This window comes from Sceloporus undulatus, chromosome 1 (genome assembly GCF_019175285.1).
Source record: "Sceloporus undulatus isolate JIND9_A2432 ecotype Alabama chromosome 1, SceUnd_v1.1, whole genome shotgun sequence".
NCBI lineage: Eukaryota > Metazoa > Chordata > Lepidosauria > Squamata > Phrynosomatidae > Sceloporus > Sceloporus undulatus.
In genome coordinates, this window is record NC_056522.1 from 123,183,678 (window position 1) to 123,208,587 (window position 24,910).

The 24,910-nt window shown below is 40.5% G+C and overlaps 1 protein-coding gene across 4 annotated transcripts; it reads left to right on the plus strand.

Annotated features, from left to right (window-relative positions):
• Positions 1-8,414: 8,414 nt before the first annotated feature.
• SRSF12 (serine and arginine rich splicing factor 12) lies at positions 8,415-23,264 on the plus strand. 4 transcript variants are annotated; one of them, XM_042449740.1, is made up of 6 exons: positions 8,427-8,665; positions 17,260-17,594; positions 17,862-17,984; positions 19,562-19,685; positions 19,907-20,048; positions 20,732-23,264. In XM_042449740.1, the coding sequence occupies exons 4-6, from the start codon at positions 19,580-19,582 to the stop codon at positions 21,084-21,086; spliced, it is 603 nt and encodes a 200-aa protein (XP_042305674.1). In that variant the 5' UTR covers positions 8,427-8,665; positions 17,260-17,594; positions 17,862-17,984; positions 19,562-19,579; the 3' UTR covers positions 21,087-23,264. The 4 variants fall into 4 exon arrangements, with proteins under 4 accessions (XP_042305664.1, XP_042305674.1, XP_042305682.1 ...); XM_042449755.1 differs by lacking the exon at positions 8,427-8,665 and adding an exon at positions 9,491-9,738; XM_042449730.1 differs by lacking the exons at positions 17,260-17,594; positions 17,862-17,984 and adding an exon at positions 17,071-17,175 and having other exon boundaries at positions 8,415-8,665; positions 19,582-19,685.
• The last annotated feature ends 1,646 nt before the right edge of the window (positions 23,265-24,910 follow it).

Genomic DNA, 24,910 nt, shown 5'->3' on the forward strand with positions numbered 1-24,910 from the left:
TTTGCTGATAAGCAGAATACATTAGGTGCGTCCCCAGGTGCCTCAGAATGAAGGATGAGGTTGCTTGGTTCAAGGCAACAGATATAGGGCCTCCAGAAGCTTCTTATCAGTGGCCAAACTAACCTCTGACCAGAACACGCCAGACTAAACCAATCTCTCAGCAAAACAAGCATTTTCTTAAAATGCAGACACAGTAAGAAAGGGGAAGGGGGATTGCCAGGTCCAAAACACACTGCAGAAATAATCCAGCTTGAGACTACTTTAACTGCCCTGGCTCAGTGCAAGGGAATCCTAGGAACTGTAATATCTTGGCACCAGAGCTCTCTGACAGAGAAGGCTAAATGTCTCACAAAACTACAGTACCCAGAATTCCCTAGCATTGAGCCAGGGCTGTTAAAGCTGTCTCAAACTGGACTATTTCTGCAGTGGGTTTTGGACCTCTGTGAGTGTCTACAGGTACGTGACTTGCTCACTTCCATGAAATGGAGGGCATCTCACATCTCCCATTTTGTAACTTAACTTTGGCTCTCAAAAGGATAGGAATGACATAGTACAGCTGGAAGCAGTGAAATGTAGTACATAATCGCTTCTGACATCCAGCAGTAGCACCACTAGGGTTTTTATGCCCGCCCTGTTCATCCTTTCCTCATCCTTTATCTAGTTGGAAATATTTTAACAACATCAGCATTGGGAGGATGGTGAAGGAGAGCTGGAGAAAAACAGACTTTCAATGGTAAGTTACTGCAGCATATCTGCACTAAACCGTTTTAATGTCTGAGGTGGGTAAGAATGGGATTCTGATCTAGCTGAACCTACTGTTGCTGTGAGCAGATCAGCCTGCCTCATTAGCTACCCCAGTGTGTTAAAAAAGCAACAGATCTATAAGTTTGACCACCAAAATGAAAATCCTAAGAGGGAGAATGTTGAAATAAAACAAATGCATTCCTGTATGCATTTTTCAAGAGGCCTTCAAGTGAGCGTTTTGCTGATGCTGTTGTTGTGTGCCTTCAAGTCGCTTCTAATTTATGTCAACCCTAAGGTAACTCTATCTTGATTTTTTTTTTTTTTTTGGCAATATTTGTTCAGGGCAGAGTTGCCTTTGTCTTCCTCTGAGGTTGAGAGAGTGTGACTCATTCAAGGTTATCTATGCCCTCCAAGTTTTTGTTTACTTCTGTAAGGCTTATCTTACTTACTTGTTCCATTCACGTATGCATACTATATTGTTACTTTTGAATAAAAAGTTTGTTGAGACATGTTCAGCTGCTCTTCTTTTTTATGCTGGAGGAAACTATTCTTATTCCTTTCATGTTATTTCTGCCTCTGGTATCAAATTTTCTGTTAAAAAGTACTGCTTAGGAACACATCTGTTTTGTTAACTGAGGTATGCCTGTACTGTTATTAAATATGGACAGATAACATGAATGAAGTGCACATCTTAAGATGTGGGAGTGCAACTCCCAAGAAACATTTTAAAAGAAACTTTCAAGTGAGTTCTTTTTTGGTGTTGTTGTGAGCCTTCAAATTGTTTCCCATTAATGGTGACCCTAAGGCAAATCTATCATGGATTTTCTTGGCAAGATTTGTTCAGAGCAGGGTTGCCTTTGCCTTCCTTTGAGCCTGAAAAGACTGTGACTTGTGCAGGATAATCTTACACTTGCTCTGGACATCCAGAAATATTCATGTCAGTGACACAAAGGCTTTAACTTGAACCCAAGCACTCAAACAGTTCAGCTCAGTTCCCAGTAATCAGTAATATAAGTTACAGAGCAACTGTTGTTGTTGTATGCCTTCAGGTCATTTCTGACTTACTGTATAATGACCCTAAGGCAAACCTATCATGGATTTTCTTGGCAAGATTTGTTCAGAGGAGGTTTACCATTGCCTTCCCCTGAGGCTGATAGCATGTGTCTTACTTGAGCACAATTTTAAGATACTTCTGGACTACAAATTTGATCAGTGTTATATTATTTACAACAGCTGTAAAAAAAATAAGATAGAATTTTTTTTCTTCATGCAAGACTTTAAAGAAAAACAGGCAACAGATACTTAAGTAACTAATCTTGCAAGCTATCAATCTTGCGTCAATTAGTCTGATCATGTTTATCTAACAAATACAAAGTATATTTTTATCAAAGGTGTTGCATTATAGAAACATCTGTACTGTATATCTGTGCTGGTGGGTGTGTAACGTTCTGTAACTTGCAATTGGTCTACAAGAATCACCATCTGTTGAGGTCATAAGGGCCTGGAGATCAAGTTTAATACAGGCTTCCCAAGTCTCATTAAGTATTTAGTGTGCATGGCTTAATCTGTTCATAGAAAATGCTTGTGGTGTGTGTTCAAAATAGAAACATTCTGTTCCCAGTGATGTTTGCAGCATGCTGCTGTGGAAGGGAAGATAAATGTAAAACAAGTGGCTGTTGATTGAAGCTGGGCAATTGCAGCCATAGACCTTTTGTAAATGGCTGCTCAAATTTTGTACCAGAATTCTGGCTAATTATTTTGAATCAATATGCATTGCATTCACACAGCTCCTCGTTCTTTGTAGTCTATTTTTCCTCACAGGTTTCCAAATGAGGCCACCTCTCTGATCATGACCCCCTTTGTCCAAAGATCCCTTCTATCCTTGGAGCCTGTATAAGGTGTTCCCTAGGCACTGCATTTTAAATCTCTCATTGTTCAATAATCTACCTGCCTCCTCAAACCTGAGAATTTTAAGTTTTCATGAATATTCCATGCTTTCACTGAAGTTTGATTACTGGCTACGAAGACTTATCCAACTAGAGCAAGAGCCGGGCTCTGCTGTGTACACTAAGTGCTTTCGGTTCCTTTTCTAGCATTATTTGACTCTACAGCTCAAAAGCAGTGGGCCTATCCAATGTTAGCTCCAACTAAAGTATATAAACTGAATCAATAAAACTTAAATGTATGTTGCTTTACCAGATTCGCAATGACTGGTTCATTCTGCTGTGGTTGGAAATTACAATTGGATTTAGGTCATTTAATCAATCAAAAGTATGCTCCAGGTGAGTATGAATGTCTATGGATGTCAGGATTTAGCTTTACTGCTCCCACAAAAAAGACTGTCCTTACAGTTTGAACCTTTTAACTATCAAAGAGCTGGAGATGCTTAGTCCCCTACCAACACAGATCCACTTTTAACAGACATGCCACTGATCCCAAGAGGCAAAGAGAGAGAATTAGCCATATGTAAGCAAAGAGGAGGCCAGAATGTAAATATATATTTTTATTATTATTGATAGAACCCCATACAACGTATCATTCAGTAGAGCCCTTTTGGAAGTGAAGTTCCTGCTAAGTACAGGGTATTTCCACCCAGCACAGAATCAAATTGGCATACATTGTGTAAAAAAAATTCCCTAATAGCTATGCCTTAGGATCTCCATAAACTAGAAATGATTTGAAGACACACAACAATAAAAGGAGAAAAAGTGGCTAGAAAGGCCATTGGAGAGCCCACATGTGTGTGTTTTGTTGTTGTTGTTTTGTAATAAAAAGAAAAGTCAAAGGCGGGAGAGAAAGGAGATGGGGGAGAAAAAGATTTGAGTTAGAGAAGCCAGCAGTAGAAAAGTGTATAGAAAAAGCAAATGGTGGTGGTGGTGGTGGGGAGACCAATGAGGGCCATCCAGGGAGTAACTGTAGGTATAGTGGGAAGGATCTGTGTTGTCAGTGTGACAAATGGTATATGTGTATTTACATGGATGCAACTATGGGATTTTGTTGCAGTCATTTTGGGACTGCCCACATCTCCTTGCAACCATCCCCTGCCTCCATTAATATGTTATCGTTCCTAAAGACTTAAAAAAAAAATCTGAAAATCCAAATAGTCCCACAAGGTTGCCTACTCTTGTCCTAGAGACCTCCTGACTGAGGATGGAAATAAACCCACAGATTTGGCAACTATTCACGTTCAGTTCCTGAGGGAATTTCTCAGAACTCCACTATCAGCATTAGGGCTCTGCGACTTAATGTCACTTCAGTCACATCTAACAGCTGCTGTTCCTTCTTCATACCATTACATTTTAAACCAAGAGAGCTCCCTCAAGAAGAACATCACATCTTGCACCATAAAAACAAAGCCAAAAAATATGTGTATGGAGAAGCCAGCTTGTGCAACCTGAGAGGAGCCCTTTTAACTAGGGATTGTTGTTGTGTGCCTTCAAGTCATTTCCTAAGATGAACCTACCATAGAGTTTTCTGGGACCAAAAATGGGTGATACATTCAAAGGCACCCAGTGGGTTTCCATGGCCAAGCGCAAAATTGAAACCTGGTCTCCAGAGTTGTATCTGTCTGCAGCCAAATTAATGCAGTTTGACACCACTTTAACTGTCATGGCTCCATCCTATGGAATTGTGGGTTGTCAAAGCACTCTGATTTGAAAAGGCTAAATATTTCACAAAACTACAAATCTAAGGCCTCATTCACACTGGTGGCATTGCTCTGGAACGAACTGGTCAAATTCGGGGGGCTCCCTCCCGAATCTCTCCGGAAGCAAGTGCTGACTACCAATCAGGGGCATTTTAACACGAATGCCCTCTTGGAGAATTCAGGTTTAAGGTGAAGGTGCCTGGCTGTCAATCAAAGTTAGTTCTGTGATGGTCATAGGTGATGTTTCCAGCACTGATAGGGGCATCAGAAGTGTGCTTTCCACCCTCCCTTTTTTTTAAAGGACCAGGCACCACTTGTCAAATTTAAAAACCTCTGGTGTGTGTGTGTTGTGGGCATTTGGGTCAGTGTTGTAGATTATGATCTGCCCTTGGCCCCATTTTCAACCCCAAAATGAAAGCTAGTGCCATCTCTGTAGCCTGTATCCTACTCCCTTGGCACCCCAGAATGCCTCATACACAGGTAGTAGTAATAATAATAATAACAACAACAACAACAACAAAATTAATTCCTCACCTTGGAATGCCAGAAAAGGATGCTTTTTTTTTTTTTTTGGCTTTCCCTAGGCTACCCCTGAATTCCTTAGAGACAGTAGCAAAAGCTGTATCAATTTGCCAATTTGCCTAATTGGAAAGAGAAGCATTACATTCGATTTCTAACATTCATTCGCTTTGCAGCAGTCATTCCAAAGGAAAAAATAGGCTACCCCTGAAGACAGTAGCAACAGCTGTATCAATTTGCCAAGTTGCAACAGTACATTCGAATTCTAAGGTGCCGTTCATTCTCATTGCCATTCATTCCAAATATGTGCATTTTTCACCAAAAATATTTTTTAAAAAATAAAATCCAAAGGAAAAAGGTCTCTGCTGGATAGCAGAGGCTTCCCTTGCTGTAGTGCCCTGACTTGCCCTGAAATGACCCTTTCTCCTGCTCATGATCTATCTCTATATCTCTATATCTCTTTACCTACAAACATGTGCATTTTTCGCCAAAAAAATAAAAAATAAAATCAAAGGGAAATGGTCCCTGATGGATAGCAGAAGCTTGGTCTCTTCTGCCCCCCCCCCCCGACCTCTGCCCTGAATTGACCCCATCAATCACCCCCTTTTTGCCTCCTGTCACCCTTTGCATCCAGCAATTCCCCTTTTTTTGGCTCTTTCCTCCTCCTCCTCCTCCTCCCCCCTCCCTTCTGATGAGGGGAGGGAATGCTCTGACCTCTGCCCGCCCCCTGACCCTAATCCCTCCCAGAATTTGCCCCGATCATGATTGAGGGCAAGTTCATATTTCGCTGAACCCGAGTCTTTTGAGAAAAGACGGATTTTAGCCCGATTCTGGATACCCCGGGGTAAGGGGCATTTCCTTGTGCAAGCCTCGACATGGATTGTGACAGAATCGGGCCCAATATGAACTTCACATGCAAGAATCGATTTCAAAACTGATGTAAAAGGTAATGTGAATGGCCCCCCAGAACTCCATAGGATGGGCCCATGGCAGTTAAAGCAAGGTTAAACTTCATTAATTCTGCAGTCGTACATGCAGCCTGTAGTCCAACACTCAAACTGGCCCTTTTAACTAGGGATGTCAGAGCCTAATTTGAACAGTATAAACCTCTGAGCCACACAGCATTCTGCCCTGTTTTTGAAAAAGAAAGCACATATTTGCAGTGAAAGAATGAAAGGAGATAAATTCCTACCTGCTGTGTGATGGTCCAAAAACATTTCTTTAAAAGCCCAGCATGTTTTGGCCTTATCACCAATTGGTCTTCTTCAGGAGTTGTTATAAAATAGACAAAAATACATTTAATATGTATGTGACACTGAGACAACATATAAAACACCTATAAAACATTATTTATTTAAAATTAAATAGTTTCTGTTACATATATCTCTTACTTGGGCTTAATCATCAATCAGAGTGGAGACTGCAGTCAAGAAATCAGAAGATTAGGACTTGGAAAAGCAGCTATGAAGGAAGTAGACAAGATCCTGAAGAGTACAGATATATCATTACATACTAAAGTTAGGTTTTCCCATTTCTATGTCTAGTTGTGACAGCTGGACAGTGAAGAAAACCGATAGGAAGAAAATTAACTCATTTGAGTTGTGGTGCTGAAGAAGAGTGCTAAGGATACCATGGACTGCTAAAAGACCATGGATGGGTCCTAGGGCAGATCAGGCCCTGGAAGCAAAGATGTCTAGACTGAGATTGTCATATTCTAGTCGTATCATGAGAAGAAAAGACTCACTAGAAAATATGGTAATACTTGGTAAAGTGGAGAGCATTAGGAAAAGAGGAAGGCCGCATTCCAGAGGGCTAGACTCAATCAAAGAAACCTTGAGCATAATCTGTAGGGGTTTAGCAGAGCAGTGGAGGACAGGGTGACGAAGGTCTCTTATGCAGGAGGTTCAAGTCGAAGGTAGTTAAGAACAATTACAAATATTTGTTGCTGTTAGTTGCCCTTGAGTCAGCCTGGACTCATGGTGAACCTATGCAGGAGAAATCTCTAAGCTCCTTTATCCTCCATTTTCCTGCTTTATTCTTGTAGATTCATTCCTGTGACCTCCCTAATTGAGTCTATCTGATGTGCACCATCCCCTCTTTCTATTGCCCTCTACTTTTCCTAGCATTATTGTCTTTTCTAATGAGCCTTGCCTTCTCATGATGTGGCCACAGTACAACAGCCTCAGTTTAACCATCATGGCTTCCAGGAACAAACAAGTCAGGCTTGATCTGTTCTAGGACCCATTTGTTTGACTTTTTGGCTGTCCTCCATGGTATCCTCAGCACTCTTCTCCAGCACCACATCTGAAATTACACATGCAAATAGATACATGCCCATTCTTAGACATTTCTGGAGTTGAGAATGGGTGTTTTGGACCACCCATCCATGAGCGCATTCAGCGCCATCCAACCGTAACCACTGAGGTGAGGGGGGAATGGGCGCCACAGGGGGAAGAGGCTGCCATGTTGCCCTCTTGCTCTCTCCTCCCCCCAGAGTGACCCAATGTCATAACCACATAATGAGATATCTTGGTGATGTATTTATGTTTCATACATATGTACACACAGGGTGACCAGATAACCACAAAGGAGGATAAGAAATGGTCGGAGGACACCTGGTCACCCTGTCCTAACCGCAAAGGGAGACAAGGCACCGCAAAATGGAGTCCATTCAATAAAAATGAGGACTTTACAAAATGAAAGCTGGAAACAGTCATGTAATATACATCTATGCTTCTTAGTGATGCTCAAAATGGAGGGGACTTTGGATTCCCTCCTGGACAGAAAATAAAAGTGAAAAACATTCATGGGAATGTAAATCCATGCTTCTTGAGTAATCTCAAAATGGAGGGCCTGTTGGAATCCTTCCTGGACAGAAAATCAAAACTAACACTCCTAGAAATGTAAATTCCTGCTTCTTAATGATGCTCAAAATGGAGGACACTTTGGGATTACTCCTGGGCAGAAGAAGGCTGAAATGGAGGATGGGTCCTGGAAAAAGGAGAACGTGTTTGGAAGGGGGAAATCAATTTTATTAAAATTTTGATTGAAAATCAAAAAGACAGAAAATCAAAACTAAAACACACTCCTAGAAATGTAATTTCATGCTTCTTATTGATGCTCAAAATGGAGGACACTTGGGGGTTACTCCTGGACAAAAAAATAGAGGCTTAAAGCGCTGCTAGGAGGACACACAGACACAGAAGGAAAAACGCTCATTGGGATGTAAATCCGTGCTTCTTAAGTCATCTCAAAATGGAGGACCTGTTGGAATCCTTCCTGGAGAGAAAAACAAAACTAAAAACAAACACTGCTAGAAATGTAAAGTAATGCTTCTGAGTGATGCTCGAAGCGTCCTCCATTTTGAGCATCACTAAGAAGCATCGATTTACATCTCTAAAAGGGATTTTCTGTCCCTCTGTGCAGAAGGAAGGGCTGGGATGGATGGATAGAGAGCCTGGTCCTGGGAATGGAGGACCTGCCTGCCTCCTCCTCCTCCTCCTCCGCCATTGTTCCCGCCCCTTGGCTTCTCCTACGGCTCCGGGCCTGGGCTCCTGACTGCGGCGCTCCCTCCTCCTCCTCCTCCTCCATTATTTCAGGCTCTGACGGAGGGAAGCGCCCAGCAGCAGCAGCAGCCAGGAGCTAGGCCCGCTGCCCGCCTCGCACACAGAGAGAGACCCCGGGCGCCATCATGTCGCGCTACACGCGGCCTCCCAACACCTCGCTCTTCGTCAGGAACGTGGCCGACGCCACCAGGTGAGCAGGAGCAGGAGCAGGCCTGCTGGGCCTGGGGGAGCAAGGCCGGGAATAGGGGCCCTGGAGCAGCCCAGGAGGGAAATGGAGGGCCTCCCCCGGGAGAAAGACAAAAGGGAATGGAGGACTTGGCTGCAAGACAAAGGCCAAGCGCTCCTCTCTCAAGCCACGCTGCTTCTCAGTGGCCACAAAATGGAGGACGGCGGGGATTCCTCCTGGGCAGAACATAAAGGCTGGAAAGGCCCCCCAGGAATGTCAATAGTAGTTGCTTCTTCGCGGGATGGAGGACGCTTTGGACTCTCTCCTGGGCAGAGAGGGAAAGCCGAAAACACTGACCCCCCCCCCCAGAGGAATCCCCGCTGCTTAGCCCTGGGCAAAATGGAGGGCCTTTGGGGCAGAGAAGAAAAGCTCAAAAGCACTCCTCCCTTTTCAGTCAGGCTCAAAATGGAGGACGTTTGGGAATTTTTCCTAGGCAGGAGGTTGAAATGGAGGACATGCGGGGTGGCCAGATGTCCTACTTTTCCAGGTCATGCCCTCCTTTGCAGCGAGGACCTCGGGTAGGTTTCCTCGGAGGGGGTTGCCATTGCCTTAGGTCTTAGGCCTCTAAGGCCTTAGGTCACCCAGTGGTTGTTTACATTGGTCCAGGATGACCAGGCATCCTCCTTTTTCAGGACATGTCCTCCATTTCAGACATCTGGCCAGAAGGAATTCTAACATGTTCTCCATTTTGGGCATGGCTAAGAGGCATGGCTTTACATTTATATGAGGGTTTCTAGCTTCTATTTTGATCATCATCTCAATTTTTATTGACTGTTCTCCATGTTGCAGGGCCTTGTCCTCCTTTGTGGTGAGGACCTCTGGCCACCCTGAGGACATGCCCTGGAAAAGGAGGGCCCCTGGTCTCCCTGGATGGGTTTAACAGATGGGGTTCTGAGCCCTTTGTGTATATGTGGGCAAAATTTGTACCACCAGAACAAAAGACCCATTTCATGGAAGGGCAAAGCAGGGAGGGCAGAACATAGGAGTCTCTTTTGGAAGCCCTGGAGGTTTCCTGGTCCAGCCTCTTGCAAGGAAAGGTAAGCCGGTTCCCTCCAGACAAATACTTTGGACTTTAATTTCTCCCAGTATAGGAACATTGTGTGTCTGTCCTTGCTTCCAAAACACAGGTCCAAAACCCACTGCACAAATAATCGAGTCTGGGACCACTTTATCTGTTCCGGCTCAGTGCTAGGGAATCCTGGGAATTATAATTAATTGTGGCACCAGAGCTCTCTGACAGAGAAGGCTAAATGTCTCACAAAACTACAGTTCTCAGTACTATTCCCTAGCACTGAGCCAGAGCAGCTAAAGTGGTATCAAACTGGATTATTTCTGCAGTGTGTTTTGGGCCACAAAGGCACAGAGAGAAATGGCCCCACATGGTCCTCATGTTGATGTGCCACTCACATACACAACCCATGCTGCTAATGCATCCATATATCCATCCATCACACACTTGACAACACATAGACAAACAACTCACATACATATGCTTGGTGGCTACTCATCCCCATGCTCCCATCTACTATGTTTTCCCCATTGCTTTTCCAATTCCTCTCCTACTGATTTTATTACCCTCCCTAAACTTTTCTAACCCTCTCTCTCATTCTCTGCCCACCTGGCTTTTCTAATCCTACCTTTAGCTTACAGGTATTTTGTTTTTAACCTCCACTTGTGGCTTTTCTAACTGCACTATGTTCAGCCCCATCTTCAACCCTGCTAACTACTCTTCCCACTTCCACAGGTTTATTGGAAGTAACCCCACATCCTTCATTTTAGGGCCAAAACATGCTGTAGAAATAATCCAGTGTGAGACCTCTTTAACTGCCCTGCCTTAATGTTAGGGAATCCCAGGAACTGTAGTTTTGGGAGAGATTCTCTATCAGAGAGCTTTGATGCCACAATAAACTACAGTTCCCAGGATTCCCTAGCACTGAGTCAGGGCTGTTAAAGTGATCTCAAACTGGATTACTTCTGCAGTGTGTTTTGGCACTTAGATTTGCTGGTTGTCTGGAAAGCAGCAGAAGTTAGTCTTACCTGCCAGCCCCCCCCCCCAAGTACAAGCCAGTGTGATGTAGTGGTTTCAGTTTTGGATCATGACTGGAGACCAGGGTTCAAAAACCCACTGGGTGACCTTCTCTCTCTCAGTCACACTCTCCCAGCCTGTGAGGAAGGCAAAGGCACACGCCCTCTGAACAAATCTTGCCATGTTCACCTTTGTAGGTCCTCCTTAGGGTTGCTGTGAATTGGAGACAACTTGAAAGGCATACAACAACAAGTTTATCAGGGTCCATTGAAGGATATTTTAGGCCCAGACACATTCTGTGCCAGAGAAAGAGGAGAGGGGGATGGCTGAAATCTGCTACTTTTAGTTGTGCTTTTAAATATGTAGATATACTGTATGTACTCGACTATAAGTCAACCTCATGTATAAGCCCTGAGCAATTTTGGGGGCACAAATTATGGATTTTCATATAACCCGTGAATAAGTCAATTGTAAAACTTAGGGGCATATAGTAAAGGATCAAAAGGATGAAGCAAACCAAAACAGTGTCAGAGAACCTACAAAATTCCAGCCCCGATGTTTATGCTCACTCTTATCACTGGATGGATAACAGAATAGAGAGGGTTGGTGCTTCCAGGATAGATTATACTCTTGCCTTTGACCATGGGATGATTCCTCCTTTTAAATAAGAGTTAAGATAACAGTACTTCTTACATTGACCCCTGGATAAGTCGACTCAGGTTTTTGGGGTCATTTTTTGACCTAAATTTCTAAACTTATACATGAGTATATACAGTATATTTTAAAGTTGGAAAGGTAGGGTGTCTTTATCTCTGGTGTTTCCATTTCCAAACATTTGTTGTTGCTGTGTGCTTTCTAGTTGGTTCGGACTTATGGTGATCCTAAGGCAACCTATCATGGGGTCTTCTTCTTCTTTATTTATATAGCGCTGTAGATTTACACAGCGCTGTACATTCAAACAATAAAATACATAAAAATAAACCTGCCCATGGCTTACATTCTAAGAAATAGTAGCATAATACATATAAATAATACATAACAATACAGGAAGGGGTTCAATAAAATAAGGCATGCAAAAAATTAAAAACATCAAATAACAAATAATAGTCACACAATGCCTGGGAATGCTTCCCTGAACAGTTTTGAAACTGGTTAAAGAAGTGATGACCCTTGTTCGTGGGGGAAGGAAGTTCCAGGAGTGAGGGGCAGCAAGTGAAAAGGAACAACGCCGAGAAAGGGCAGTGAAAATCCAAGGCTTGGCAAGATTTGTTCAGAGGAGGTTTGCTCTTTATTTCATTCCCCTAAGACTGAGAGACTGTGACTTGCCCACGCTTACCCAGTGGGTTTCATGCTCAAAATGGGAATCAAACCCTGGTCTTCAGAATCATAGTCCAACACTCAGACCACTATGCCACGGTGCTCATGTGTATTTCCAAACATAGAAATAGGCAAAGTAGCTAGGAATAGGTCATGAAAGAGGGAGAAGGAGAACCACTTTTTTTCCAGTTGCTTTTTTAAAAACATTGGCCCTCATCCAGTGTCTTTAACAGATGCCATAGAGCCTGAAATATCAGATGAAGAATTGTGCATTACAACCAGTACTGAGAAAAGCTATATCTGGTACATTCCTTACTGACATTTTAAAAAGCCCACATTTTCATTGATTTTTTAAAGAACTGTTACTCTTTTTAACTGAGATACCTTTATTGCCCCACTGAAATGCACAAAATATGTAAGATTTCAAAGGGCCTGTACAGACAGGCCAAAATAAAGCTGCTTCAGGTCACTTTAGAGGTATTCTGTTTAAATGACACATGCATCTTAAGAGGCCAGAAGCTGCACCAAAGCTGCGCTCCAGTCCTTAGGACTGGAACGTGGCTTTGGCACGGCTTCCAGTCTCTTAGGGCGCATGCATCATTTAAACAGCATGCCTCCAAAGTGACCTGAAGCAGCTTTATTTTGGCTGTCTGTACAGGCCCAAAGCTTCACTGGCTTCTACATCAGACAAAAGATGTTAAACTATCATACAGGAGAAGGGAAGTGAGGATGTTAGAGCCACAGGACTACATTTTACATCATATGTTGTTTCTGTTGTAGTTCAGTTGGTTTGAAGGGATTCAATGCAGGTAGAGGTCACAGCACTTCTTGGCCATGTGGGGACTGAGACAAAAGACTGTAAAATTTAAACTCCATTAGGAGTAGTAAAATAACTTATCTTGGTATCCAGGCCACCTCTTTCCTTTGTGAAGCCACAGGCCTTTTTCTTAGGCAAGGAACACTGAATTTCTCCAAAAGTCTGTGCTGCTGCATCTGGAAAAATATTTAGGTAAAACATGTAGGTAAAAATGTGCCAATTACTGTATGATGAATCCAGTGGAGTTTTAATAGCTTTCATGATATATTTAGTGTGTTTTGGCTGGCCAATTAAGGTAATGCTCTTTTCTAGATTTTGAAAGATGAATAGTTTCTGTGCTTCTGTTAAAGGAGCAGTGGATGACTTGGGCACTTCTGGGAGTCTGTTTTCTGACCTGTAACCTTCCAGGGTCTGCACAGGCGGCCACAAGTGTCAAATACAAATACAAGACCAAACTGGAAGCAGCTAGACATCTGGTTCTGATTTTGAAAAACAGTTCAAAGAAAAGTTAAAGCCTGCCTTACATTTAATATCTTTGGGTGATAGCTTCCTCTCTGTCCCACCACCATCACAGGTGTAACATGAGAAAGATCTTTATCCGTGGTTGTTCCTACATTGCAGAATTCCCTCCTGTGACGGCTAGGATAGTCCCCTTTGTGATCTTCTTTTCTCAGCTGACAAATCTTTAAATTTAAACAGGATGTCCATCTTGAGACTAACTGTAAGATAGAAGTTGGTGACACCTGAGAAAGTAGTCTCAAATTTAGGAAAGCTCTTACTACCAACTTCTGTCTTTTAATGAGTTTCACAAGTGCTGCAGGATCCTTTTGCATACTAATCTTTATCTAGATTTCGTGGAAGGGTCTGTGAATGGGGTATGCCCTACCTTGATCTTATGCTTTACGTATTTGTATTTTGAACGGTGTTAAGAATTTTAATATCATGACCTTTTTATTGTTTAAAATTTTTGTCCTATATATTTTATTTGTAGTGTGCTTTGTTTTCATCTGATACCCATATTGGTAGATATGTGAAATATAAGTAAATAAACTGGTGATCCTTTGCTTCTGGAGGTTTTCAGGAGAAACAATTCGTTTTTTGGGGGGAGTGGGGATAGTTTATGGTAGTGCCCCACCATCAGAGGATGTAAAATCAGCCATAGCCTGTTTTGTTTATTAACGGCAACCTCCTTCTGAGTCATGGGGAAAAATGAATTACCATAATTCTCACAAGGCAAAATAACCTGCCCAGGGAATACAGATACAGTCATATTTTTGAGTCAGGTATCTGAGATACAGTCCTTGTGGGCTTACTCTAAAGACAGGGAAAGAGGTCTTGGTCATAATAATAATAATTTATTTATTTATATCCCACCTTTTCCTGAAGGAATCAAGGCAGGTTACAAGAAGAAAAAACTGTAAAATACAATAAACATATACTATACATTTTAAAATAAACCCCTACTCTAACCTACATCCCAATCATAAAAAAAACCAGAACAGTATGAAATAACTTACAATACTGGCTAAAAAGTAAGCTAAAATTAAGGTAGAAAATTAGAGCGAGAGTATCTGTGTTCATGAGGTAGACAGGGGCTATCTGTATCAAAATAGTGAGACAAATAAAGGGGGAGGCTAATCTTCATCAGGGTGCATCTACACTGTAGGAATAATGCAGTTTGACCCCACTTTAACTGCTGTGGCTCCATCCTACAGAATCCTGATATTTGGCTAGGCACTAACACTCCTTGGCAAGAAGGCTGAAGACCTTGTAAAACTACAAAGCCCAGGATTCCATAGGATGGAGTTACATCACCCAAAGTGATGTGAAACTGTTGCCTTATAGACCAAAAGTTGACATTATGTGGTGCCTCGTGGCTGAAACATTTTTTTACCCAAAAAAGAAGAACCTCTACTTCCCTTTACAGCAAGCTTAAGAGCATTTCCTTGTTGCAGTGACCTTGTTTCTGGCACTTTTTCAGAACCAGAAGTAAGCTTTTGGCTTTGGAGAGTAAAAAATATTATGCTAGGGGGTGCAGCCCATGAAGGGTCCCCTGAACCCCCGGAGCTTGTCCAGCCTTAACATAAAGCATCCATGACAACCATCCCACTAAGCCAGTGTTGTCTATTCCATCGTTCCTCAACATGGCACCCTCTGGATGTGTTACAGAACAACTTCCATCCGCTCTCACCTAGCATAGCCATTGGTCTTTCTTTTCTGAGGATGATATGAATTGCAGTTCAGCACAATTAGAGGACAGGAGTTTGGGAAAGACTTGTCAGTTCTGTCATGGACCTCAGTGTCAAAAGATTCCCCCCCCCCTTCCCGCAAAAAAAAAAAAAACCCAACTGGTTTTGCCTGAGATACAGAACAGTCCTGTGCTTGTGTTCTCAGTTGTGTCTAATTGTGTTTAATGGAGCTTGCTCCCCAGTTGCCTTGCAAGCCTTATGATTATAAACCTGAAGGCATGGGGTGTCTTGTTACTGTTCTTGTTGAGTTGGCCTGGGAGCTGCCTTGTCCTGAAGGGCATATAAAAATGCTTGAAATAATAACTGGAGGTATAACAAACTTTGGGCTTTAGCTTTGATCTATTGCCCTGTCATCATCTCTGGATCTTTTAATCTGAGACAGTAAACTACATGTTTGGGAACATTTTTCTTAGCCGCTTGCTTCCTTTAGTGTTGTTGGCACAGAGATTGAAATTGAAGACCTCCTACATCTTGAATTTCTTGCTTGCCTTTTGAGCCTGATCCAAATTGTGCCCCATTCCCACTCCCTTCAGTATTCAAAGGCGGGATACAGACCGCCTAAAAAGGGCAGTCTGCCGCCGCCTCCATTTCCGCTGGCGGGAAGCCTCAGCTGCCAAATGGCGAGGCTTCCCAGCGGTGGAAAAAGAACCTGCAAAAAGCGGGTTCTTTTTGTGTCGCACTTGCGACGCCTGAGTGAGCAAATGGCGCACTCGTGACGTTGCAAGTGCAACTGGACGTGCGGGCGCTGTGCGTCCATCGCATCAAAATGGCGGTGCCCATGTGAACAGGGCGCCGCCATTTTGACGCCCCCATCACGTGCTAGGTGTGAGGCCAGTATGGATGGTGCATCCTCAGCCAACCCCTAGCACGTGACGGGGGCGACACAAAGGCCCATCTAAATTGGGCCAAATTTACCTTTTTTGGACTACAGACCCTTAAAAGTTCTACATAATTCTACTTTGGTGCCACTACAAACTACAGTTCCCAAAATTCCATTGCATTAAGTCATGGAAGTTAAAGTGGTATCAAACTGGATTATTTCTGCAGTGTGGATGCAAACTAAGAAATTCTGGAAATAGCTATACGCAAAAACAGTGTTTCCAATTTTTGGTTTATGTGTGATTTGGTCTCTTTAAATCCTGGCTTACAAGGATCTTTCCTATTTTGTAAAAAGGAAATGTAATTCTCAGGTACTGTCCTATGTACATAATTGTTTGGCTCCAACCAAAATGGAGCTCCATTATGTGAAAATGTTATTTCTTTTGTTTCCTTGACTCTCTTGCCAGTCAGTTTAATTAGATGACTATAAATTACAGTATTTCCTGTGTGAGGTGAAATGACTCTGTATACTTCTTTCACACACTATTCACACTTCTTTAAATACTGGTTATGTTCAATTCCTAATTATATTTGTTGACAATTTTGAGAATATTCGTCTCCTTGACTCTAGGGAAAGGGCTTAAACCACCTGATAAGAAAATAGAATCAATATTATGTTGAGTAACACTTTTAGCTTACCTAGCCCAATATCAATCTAGAGCAACTGGTATTAATCACTCAAGCAGAATGGTACTCTTTCCCTAGATGTGATGAGAACTGCAAAATGTTTGGCCTGTTTCCACTGTTTCCATAATTCATTCGTAGAAACATAAAAATCAGAATGGAAATTAGTATTTAAGAGAACCTTGAAAGCTGCTGATAATCTCCTAGGTCCTGTCTTTTTCAATAGTTATATGCTTGAAAATGCCAAAGTAAAAAACACAACTATGATTTCCCCAAGTAAGCAAAGAACTAATTAAGAGGTGGTTAAGCTTTCAAGAAATGGACATGAAAAATAAATATTATATTCTTTTTTTATTTTAATACAGTATAAGTCAGATACTGTAGCTGGATGTTGCTAAAACAGGTTCCACAATATGGAAACACTCATAATTTTTGCCTTATTTCTGAAACACTTCAGGCCTGAGGATTTGCGTCGTGAATTTGGTCGGTATGGCCCTGTAGTAGACGTATACATTCCACTTGACTTCTACACAAGACGCCCAAGAGGATTTGCTTATATACAATATCCTTTATGTCACTGTATTTTTTATTAAGGTGCATTGTTGTTATTGCGTCCTAACTTAATGTATTTATTTCTTTGTCTCAGAAAATGTAAAGCAGTCCACAGTGGCTGGCAAGCACCCCAAAGTTTGAATGAACCTGGTTAGATAGAGTCCAAGCAGGCAAGCCAAAAGACACCTTAAAGTTCAAGCTTCAAGGAATAAAGAGGGAGGGTGGAAAAAGATAAAAAGAAAACTGGAAGAGGGGAAGTCCTTTTTCAAGGAAAAGACAAAGCCACAACACCAAGTTAAGGCTTCGGCTTTCCGACATTTGCTCGAGTTCCAAAGTCAAAGCCAAGTCTGATTTGGTTGGTTCTACGGCCCTTGTCAAGTCCATCTAGCAAGCCCTAAAGAGTAAAGGTCAAGACCAAGTGACGTGGAGGTAACTGCCAAAGTTTCCTTTTGTATCTTATCGCTCAAGCTCTTACATTTCAGTCAAGAACCTGTTTGTTTGTAACTGTTCTAGTTTAAATATTGCTTCCATAAGCTAGTGTAAGAGAACTGTATGCAAATATTTGTTCATTTTTCTGTTAATTCCCTAACAGAATAGATTTGAATGCAATATTGGGACATATCAGTCATTTAGATCAGTGCTTCTCAAATTGTCTGATCTGGTGGAACTTCAGTGGTTGTTTTTCTAATCTGCCAGGGATCCTGGGAGCCGGTGTGGTGGTCTAAGTGGAGTAGGATTCTGGGAAACCAGAGTTCGAATCCCCACTCAGCCATGGAAAGCCACTGGATGACGTTGGGCAAGTCACAATCGCAGAGGAAGGTAATGGCAAGCCCCCTCTTAACAAATCTTGCCAAGAAACCCTTGTGAAAGGGTTGCCTTCGGGTCACCATAGGTTGGAAACAGCATGAAGCCACACGTCAACAACACAGCCAGGGACCGGTATTACATGTACAATTTTTAACATAATTTTAAACCATTTAAATGAAATGATTTTAATTGTTTTCAAAATTATTGCTAAGTTTTTGTCTAATTTTATCTGTGAGCTGCCTTGGATCCCATTCTGGAGAAAAGGCAACAATTTACTGGAAACTTTCTGCAGATTGGCAACTGACAGCCCATGGACTGGCAACAGTTCGCAGACCACCACTTTGAGCAGCACTGATTTGGATGGTCTAGTGTAATATCTGTGACATTGCCCGTTACTTCTTTTAAATACTGGGAATAAAGGAGAAAAAAGAGAAGAAAGTCAGATATAGGCAAGTTTTTAGTGTAGCCAAAGAATACTGGAGAGTTATTTTCAACATCTAGATATTTGCTGATTAAAATAATGTCAGTTTAAAGGCCCTTAAGTCAGATATACCTTAAATACACTTGAACTGATCAAGTGATATTACAAGTGTAGGGGTCAAAAATATAGACAGATTTCTTTCTTACCAAAGCTTTGACAATCATGTTAGTACAGAAACAACTCTGTTTGCTGATCTGCCTGCCACTGAACTGGGTGGGAAGGCAGTATAAAGAGGATTTTCATGTGCATTTCAGTAGAGATACAGACAACTGTATTTTAAAGTTGTTCATTATAATGTTGTTTTTGCATAACAATGAGTTTCCTCGTGTTTTGTGACAGCCTGGATACACTTTCACTCCATTGATCTTGCTGTGGCACGCACATATGAAGTATGAAGAGAAGGTTTACTTTCCCAAATAGTGCTGGTTTCAGAATTTGGGGCACCCTACCCTTAAATTGAAAGAGGCAAAGTTTGTGGAGGGAATCCATACTTCTCATACTGAAACTTTCATTGTTCCTTTGTGAAAAATCACAATGCTAAAATGAGGTTAAGTTAGTGGGAACCTTCACATGTTCTGGAGCTCTGATGGATGTCTGAGTTTGCATTCTTTGGAAGTAGTCATGTTTTGAAACATGTAGCTGTTTGTTTGTTTGTTTGTTTGTTTAGTTTCCTGGTGTTTGGGAGTGTGTGTCTTCCTGTCACATAGTGTATTACATCCTGCTGGTTAGTTTTAACTAGAGTAGACTCAGTTAGTTGTTGACTGGTAATTCAACATATACGCAAATCTCATTGATTGAATGGGTCTGCTTTAGTCAGGACTAACACAGAATTAGTCTTGACACAAAATTAGTCCCAACACAGAATTAGTTGCTGGAAATTACTTGAGGGCACACAAGAAGAAGAAAGGACAGAATTAATATCATTATGTGTTTATTACCATAACCACTGCAGGAACACGAATGTACTCAAATGATTGCATAAAGTATAAATTGGGTAAAGGCTAAATTTTAAAATACTATATCAAAATAACTTGCTTGATTTTCAAAGTATGTGAATATTTTGGTCAATGTTATATGATGCAATTTTTTGCTTTGTGCATGTTTAAAGCGTCCTTAACAGACAGTCATGTTTGAAGATGTTCGTGATGCAGAAGATGCTCTTTATAACCTCAATAGAAAGTGGGTATGTGGCCGGCAAATTGAAATACAGTTTGCACAAGGTGATCGCAAAAGTAAGTGACTATAAGTACATCACTTACTTATTCTACAAAATATTTAAGAAAGCCACCTTTCATGTCAATTAGAATGAAAAGTAAAAGACAGATGAAATGATAATATCTCTTGGGTGGAGGGACAGTTTATAATTAAGTCAAGTAAATAAAGGCATGAGTGCTGAAGGTATAGGAGGCTATGGTTTTCTTGCAGTCTTCTAGTTTTTTTTTTTAAATTCTAGCACCAGGTCAGATGAAATCAAAAGAGCATCGTCAGTGTTCACCGATGGATTACAGACGCTCAAGAAGCCGCAGCCGAAGGAGAACACGTAGCAGAAGTTCTTCATGGGGCTGGAGCAGGAGACACTCTGACAGTTTTAAAGAGTAAGTTTGTAGATTGCTTGGAAGTAATGAAATAAAATATACATTAAAATTGCTATTTATTTCAGAGAATACAACATTTACTGTTAGGCATGTATCAGCTAATCTTCTTGTGGAATCCAACCCATAAAAAGATTTTTAAATAGAATACTAACCAATGAAGAGAAACAAAATGTATCTGCAAAGGTTTAGTAGCTCTGCCTCTTTATAAAAAATGATTTGAACCACATAGCTAGCTATTCTTAGGCATAGAAATCAAGGCACTTGTAGAATCCTAACATTGGGTGAATATCACCCGCTTGGCCTTCGCATACTGGCCCCCAGATTTGTGGCATCGAATCTCCAAAAGTAAAGCTTTATTGAGATATAATGTACCTCATTGTGATAATAATGACACATGAAACTTTGGCCATTATGCCAGAGTGTCTAAGGGCATTCTGGTCACAATAAAATGCAGGGATGGAAGAATATTACAAGCCCGCTTTTCTTGAGATTTCTTCTTAGAATCCTCAAACAAGCTTTTTAAATTTTTCTCATTTAAAATAAATTGTTAGGGCTTTGAGAATACAGTCCTGTTTAAAAAAAGAAAAGAAAAAAAATACAATAAGCCAACTATTTAGGTCACAACATTCTTTCACAATACATAACATCAACAACCATTTTCTAATACTCTGGATGATTTGCAGGTCAAGGCGTAGACGACATTCTTACAGCCAGTCTAAGTCTCGGTCAAAATCTCTTCCAAGGCATTCAAGCTCACCAAGACGATCAATCACACCCCAAAGAAATTCTAGCTCTAGGGGAAGGTCACGATCAAAGTCCACCCAGAGAAGTTCAAAATATGCTGAAAAATCACCATCCAGTTCCCATCGAAGACGTTCCAGTTCAAGAACAAAGTCGCGATCTCATCCAAAACATTCAGGCTCGCCAACTAGATCTCTGTCTAAATCTCCACGGAAACATACTAATTCCAGTTCTCGTTCATATTCTCGGAGTTTCTATCAGAGAAACAGTAACCAGTCAGTATCTGAAGAAGATTAATGCCTTTGTTTCTTTAATAACAGTTTTTATGAGCACAAAATAAAGAGAACAAAAATGTCCAAAGCTTATTTGAAATGAAAGTTAATTAACTGACAAAGGCCTTGCTGTGTTGTCCTTTTGGTTTGTGCAAAACTCTTTAAGGTTTCTGTTACTTTTAAAGAAACATTTATTTAGTGTAGTCCTACTCTCCTTACACTAAAGAGCCCAATAGTGCTCAGTCCTAAGATCGTGATAAATGTGCACCATTTTCTACAGTGCTGTAGTTTTTACTCCTGCATTAGAATGCTTTATTTTTTAAAATCAGACTGCCATTAGTTTCTTGAAGCTGCCAGAACCTAAATACAGTTCATCTGAGCACTGGCTAGAAGTTGCACATATGTCTTGCCCAGGTTTGAGGTGGGGGCATATAGCCTGTTTATCTCTCTTTTAATTGTTGCAGTAGAATTATAGTGCAAGCAAGGTTTATGCTCTTGAGCTAGGATTGAGCCTTTTATTACTGGTTTTAATACAGACATAAATTGTGTAAGGCTGCTGTACTCCATTTGTTACTTCTGTTGTCTTTGTTTTAGTGCCTATTTTGTTGTGATACTGAGAATATCAAAGTAAGATTTGAAGATTACCATTGCTAGATGGTTTTCAATTAATTAGGGCTTAATACTGAAATGTTACTTCAAATTAAGGTGGTCTATGTTTCAGAGTAGAGAGGTTTGTTACCAAGAAATTTGCATAACATAAGAGTGGTCTGAATCTCACATTTATCACACTTTAGTTTATGAAAATGTAGTTTATGTATTTTTAAAAAGATGAAAAGTATCAGTTGCCCTTTCGTCTTCCATACTAACTAATCTTAATTTACATCAACATCCTAATCCAGAGATATATGAGCACATGAGTATTTTTGGATCTCCATTTCTCCTGCCAAATTAAGGATAGATGGGAGGGCGATAGAATGCCTGGATGTCTTTTTCTTTCTGTAACAAATAAGATATGAGTTGTGTGTGTAGATTTCTGGATTGGGCACAGGTCCAGAGAGGAAGTAGGATGAGGTGGATTTTAGCTCAGTCTAAACTTGTAGCAGAATAAGATACACATAAAGTATTTGAATAAATTCTAATGCTTAATATGGATGTTTATACAGTTGGCCCTCTATCCACGTATTCTGCATACACAGATTCAACCACCCACAGATTGAAAATATTTTTTTAAAAAATCCAAACAGCAAACATTGATTTTGATTTTATATAAGGGGGACCATTTTGCTACAGTGTTGTGTGAGACTTGAGCATCCACGGATTTTTATATCCATGGGGAGTCCTGGAACCAAACCCCAGTGGTTGTCAAGGGCTCACTGTACATTTCGAATGTTCCTTATGTAAATAAAAAGAAGCCCAGTTTCCTGAAAATAGATTCTTGCCTCTTCATATGCTCCTATTCTATTTGTAGCAAGTATTTAAGGTAAGAGAAAACTAAAGTGTGATTAACTACATATTTTCTTGTGAATATAGAAACAGTCTGTGTTTCTGTACAGCAGCCTCTTGCACCTATGGTGTGAAAGATGGTCTCACTGTCAGCTAGTGGATCAACAATAGTGCGTATGAGTAGGCAAGTCAAATATGCATTGGATATTTTAATAAATATATAATTGGTTATATACAGTCATTTTTTTCATACTGTAATATAAGTTGTTAAGCACATGTTTTTCATGTATGTTGGAATGTTTTTGTGACACACTCTTAAACCATTAACTTTATAGTGTAACACTTTCATTTTATTATATTCTATATTTTCAATAATGTTACTGTGTTAGAAGAGCAATGTAAAAAAACCTTCTTCATGCAATTTTAAAATTCTTTATGCCTAGAATTATTTAACAGTTGAACAGCTGAGTCTTACTCATTATTAGGTTGTTTTAACTCAAGTAACAGAGGAAATTCTGAAAATATTTTGTATTTTACAGTATATTACTTTTGCATTGTGTACTAATGTTTGTGTTTAAATGTATGGTGGCTATAATGTCTGTTACATTGTACAAGTACTGCATTGTAGCACATTACTATAGTGGCAGTAAAATGAGATTTCATTTCATAAGCAAGTATACAGTTTTGTGTTCAAAGTAGTACTATTATTATTATTTTGTAACTTAATTTTTTTCAATAAAATACCTGAAGTTTCTTTTGATTTGCTGTTAAAAAAACCTGGGTTTGCTTGTAAGGTAGTTTGGCGTATTTCTTACATGGGGAAACAGCGGGAAACACCTTTAGTGGCTCTTTAGCTTTGATAAAAATAAATAAGAGGGGAGGCATGTTAGAGGTGGGAGACATTTTTCTTCCTCTTTTTAAATATAGAGCCCAGAAACATCCATTGATGCTGAACTGTGAAATATTCATCAGAGTCAAAAAAAAACAATGTGCCTTTTTGCATTCCTCCCTGATGATGTTTCTGGCTTCTGACTAGATAGAGGTCTTCTAGTTCCTAGTCAGTTAGGTTGAACAATACAAACCTTTTGTTTTGTTTTGTTTTGTTTTGACTTTATCTTTAAATTTTGTAAGGATGTTCTTCAGGTTGTATTTTGGTATGATGAATAGTTTAATGTTCTCCAACTTTAATTTTTGATATTAGCAGTTCATGATCTGTGCTACAATCTGTTCCTGGTCTTGTTTTTGCAGAGGGAATGGACCTTCTCTGTTTTTTGCATCCAATTATGTAGTCTATTTGATTTCTGTACTGGCCATCAGGGAATGGCCATCTATACATGTGCTTCTTCAGTTTCTTGAAGAATGTTTTGAAATGAACAAACTATTGGCCTCGCAAAAGTCAAATCGAGTATTCTCCTGCTTCATTTGATTATCCTAAGCCAACTTCTCCTACAGTCTTTAGTGTTTCCTAGTTTTGCAGTCCAGTCACCTATGATTAATAAGAAGTCCTGTTTTGGTGTATGCTCAGTTTCGTCCTGGATTCCAGCACAGAATCTTTCAATTTCTTCTTCTGCCTCTGTAGTTGGAGCATAAACTTAGATTATGTTTATACTGATATATTTTCTTTGAAGTCTTCCCAATATTATTCACTGCTTTATATCTTTTGACTCCTTTTGCTACTTTCTCTTATTAATGCCTCCCCACTTCTTACATTTTCATTTCCTGAGTAAAACAATGTGTAATTATTTGACTCAAAATATCCCAGCCCTGTCCACTTTAGCTTGCTCACCCTAAGTATTGCAACATCTATATGTTCTCTTTCTTGTTTTGCAATGTCTAGCTTCCCTGATTCATGATTTTCATATTTCATAATATGTTGTGTAGTTTCAGACTTTCCTTTCATTTCTAAGCATCCTTTTGGCTTAAGTCCAGTTCCATCATTAGCCACAGCACTATTCCTGCTTGTTTTCTGCTCTTCTCTGATAGCTAGTTAAGTGCCTTCTAACCTGGGAGTCTCATCTTCTAGTGCTTTCTCTTGTTTTATTTTGGATTGCCTCATCATAGGGTTTTCAAGATAAAAGGCTTCAGGAGTAGTTTACCATTGTCACCTTCTGTGCAATACTAACAAGTGTTAGCTGTGGTGCCACGCCATCTCTGAGAGATCCTCCACCAATGTCACTTCTCCACTATGGTCACTTTTAAAGAAATGGATATGCCGTTTCTGTAATCTATGCTCAGGACAAGAGGCTGCTGTCGGGACAGAATACAGAGAAACAAAATGGTTGGATGAGATAGTTGGACAAGTCAGTGGGGAGTGAATGTGCATTGTTTGCCTGAATCAATTGAAGAGCAAGGTGTGATATAATTCAGGTTGAATATCATTATATGGTAAATTATCAGGCCTAAAAT

Coding starts and splice junctions, on each gene's coding strand:
- SRSF12 (XM_042449730.1), top strand. CDS start 8,601: ATGTCGCGCTACACGCGGCCTCCCAACACCTCGCTCTTCGTCAGGAAC. Junction 19,686..19,906: donor TGCACAAGGTGATCGCAAAA/GTAAGTGACTAT, acceptor TTTAAATTCTAG/CACCAGGTCAGATGAAATCA. Junction 20,049..20,731: donor CACTCTGACAGTTTTAAAGA/GTAAGTTTGTAG, acceptor GATGATTTGCAG/GTCAAGGCGTAGACGACATT.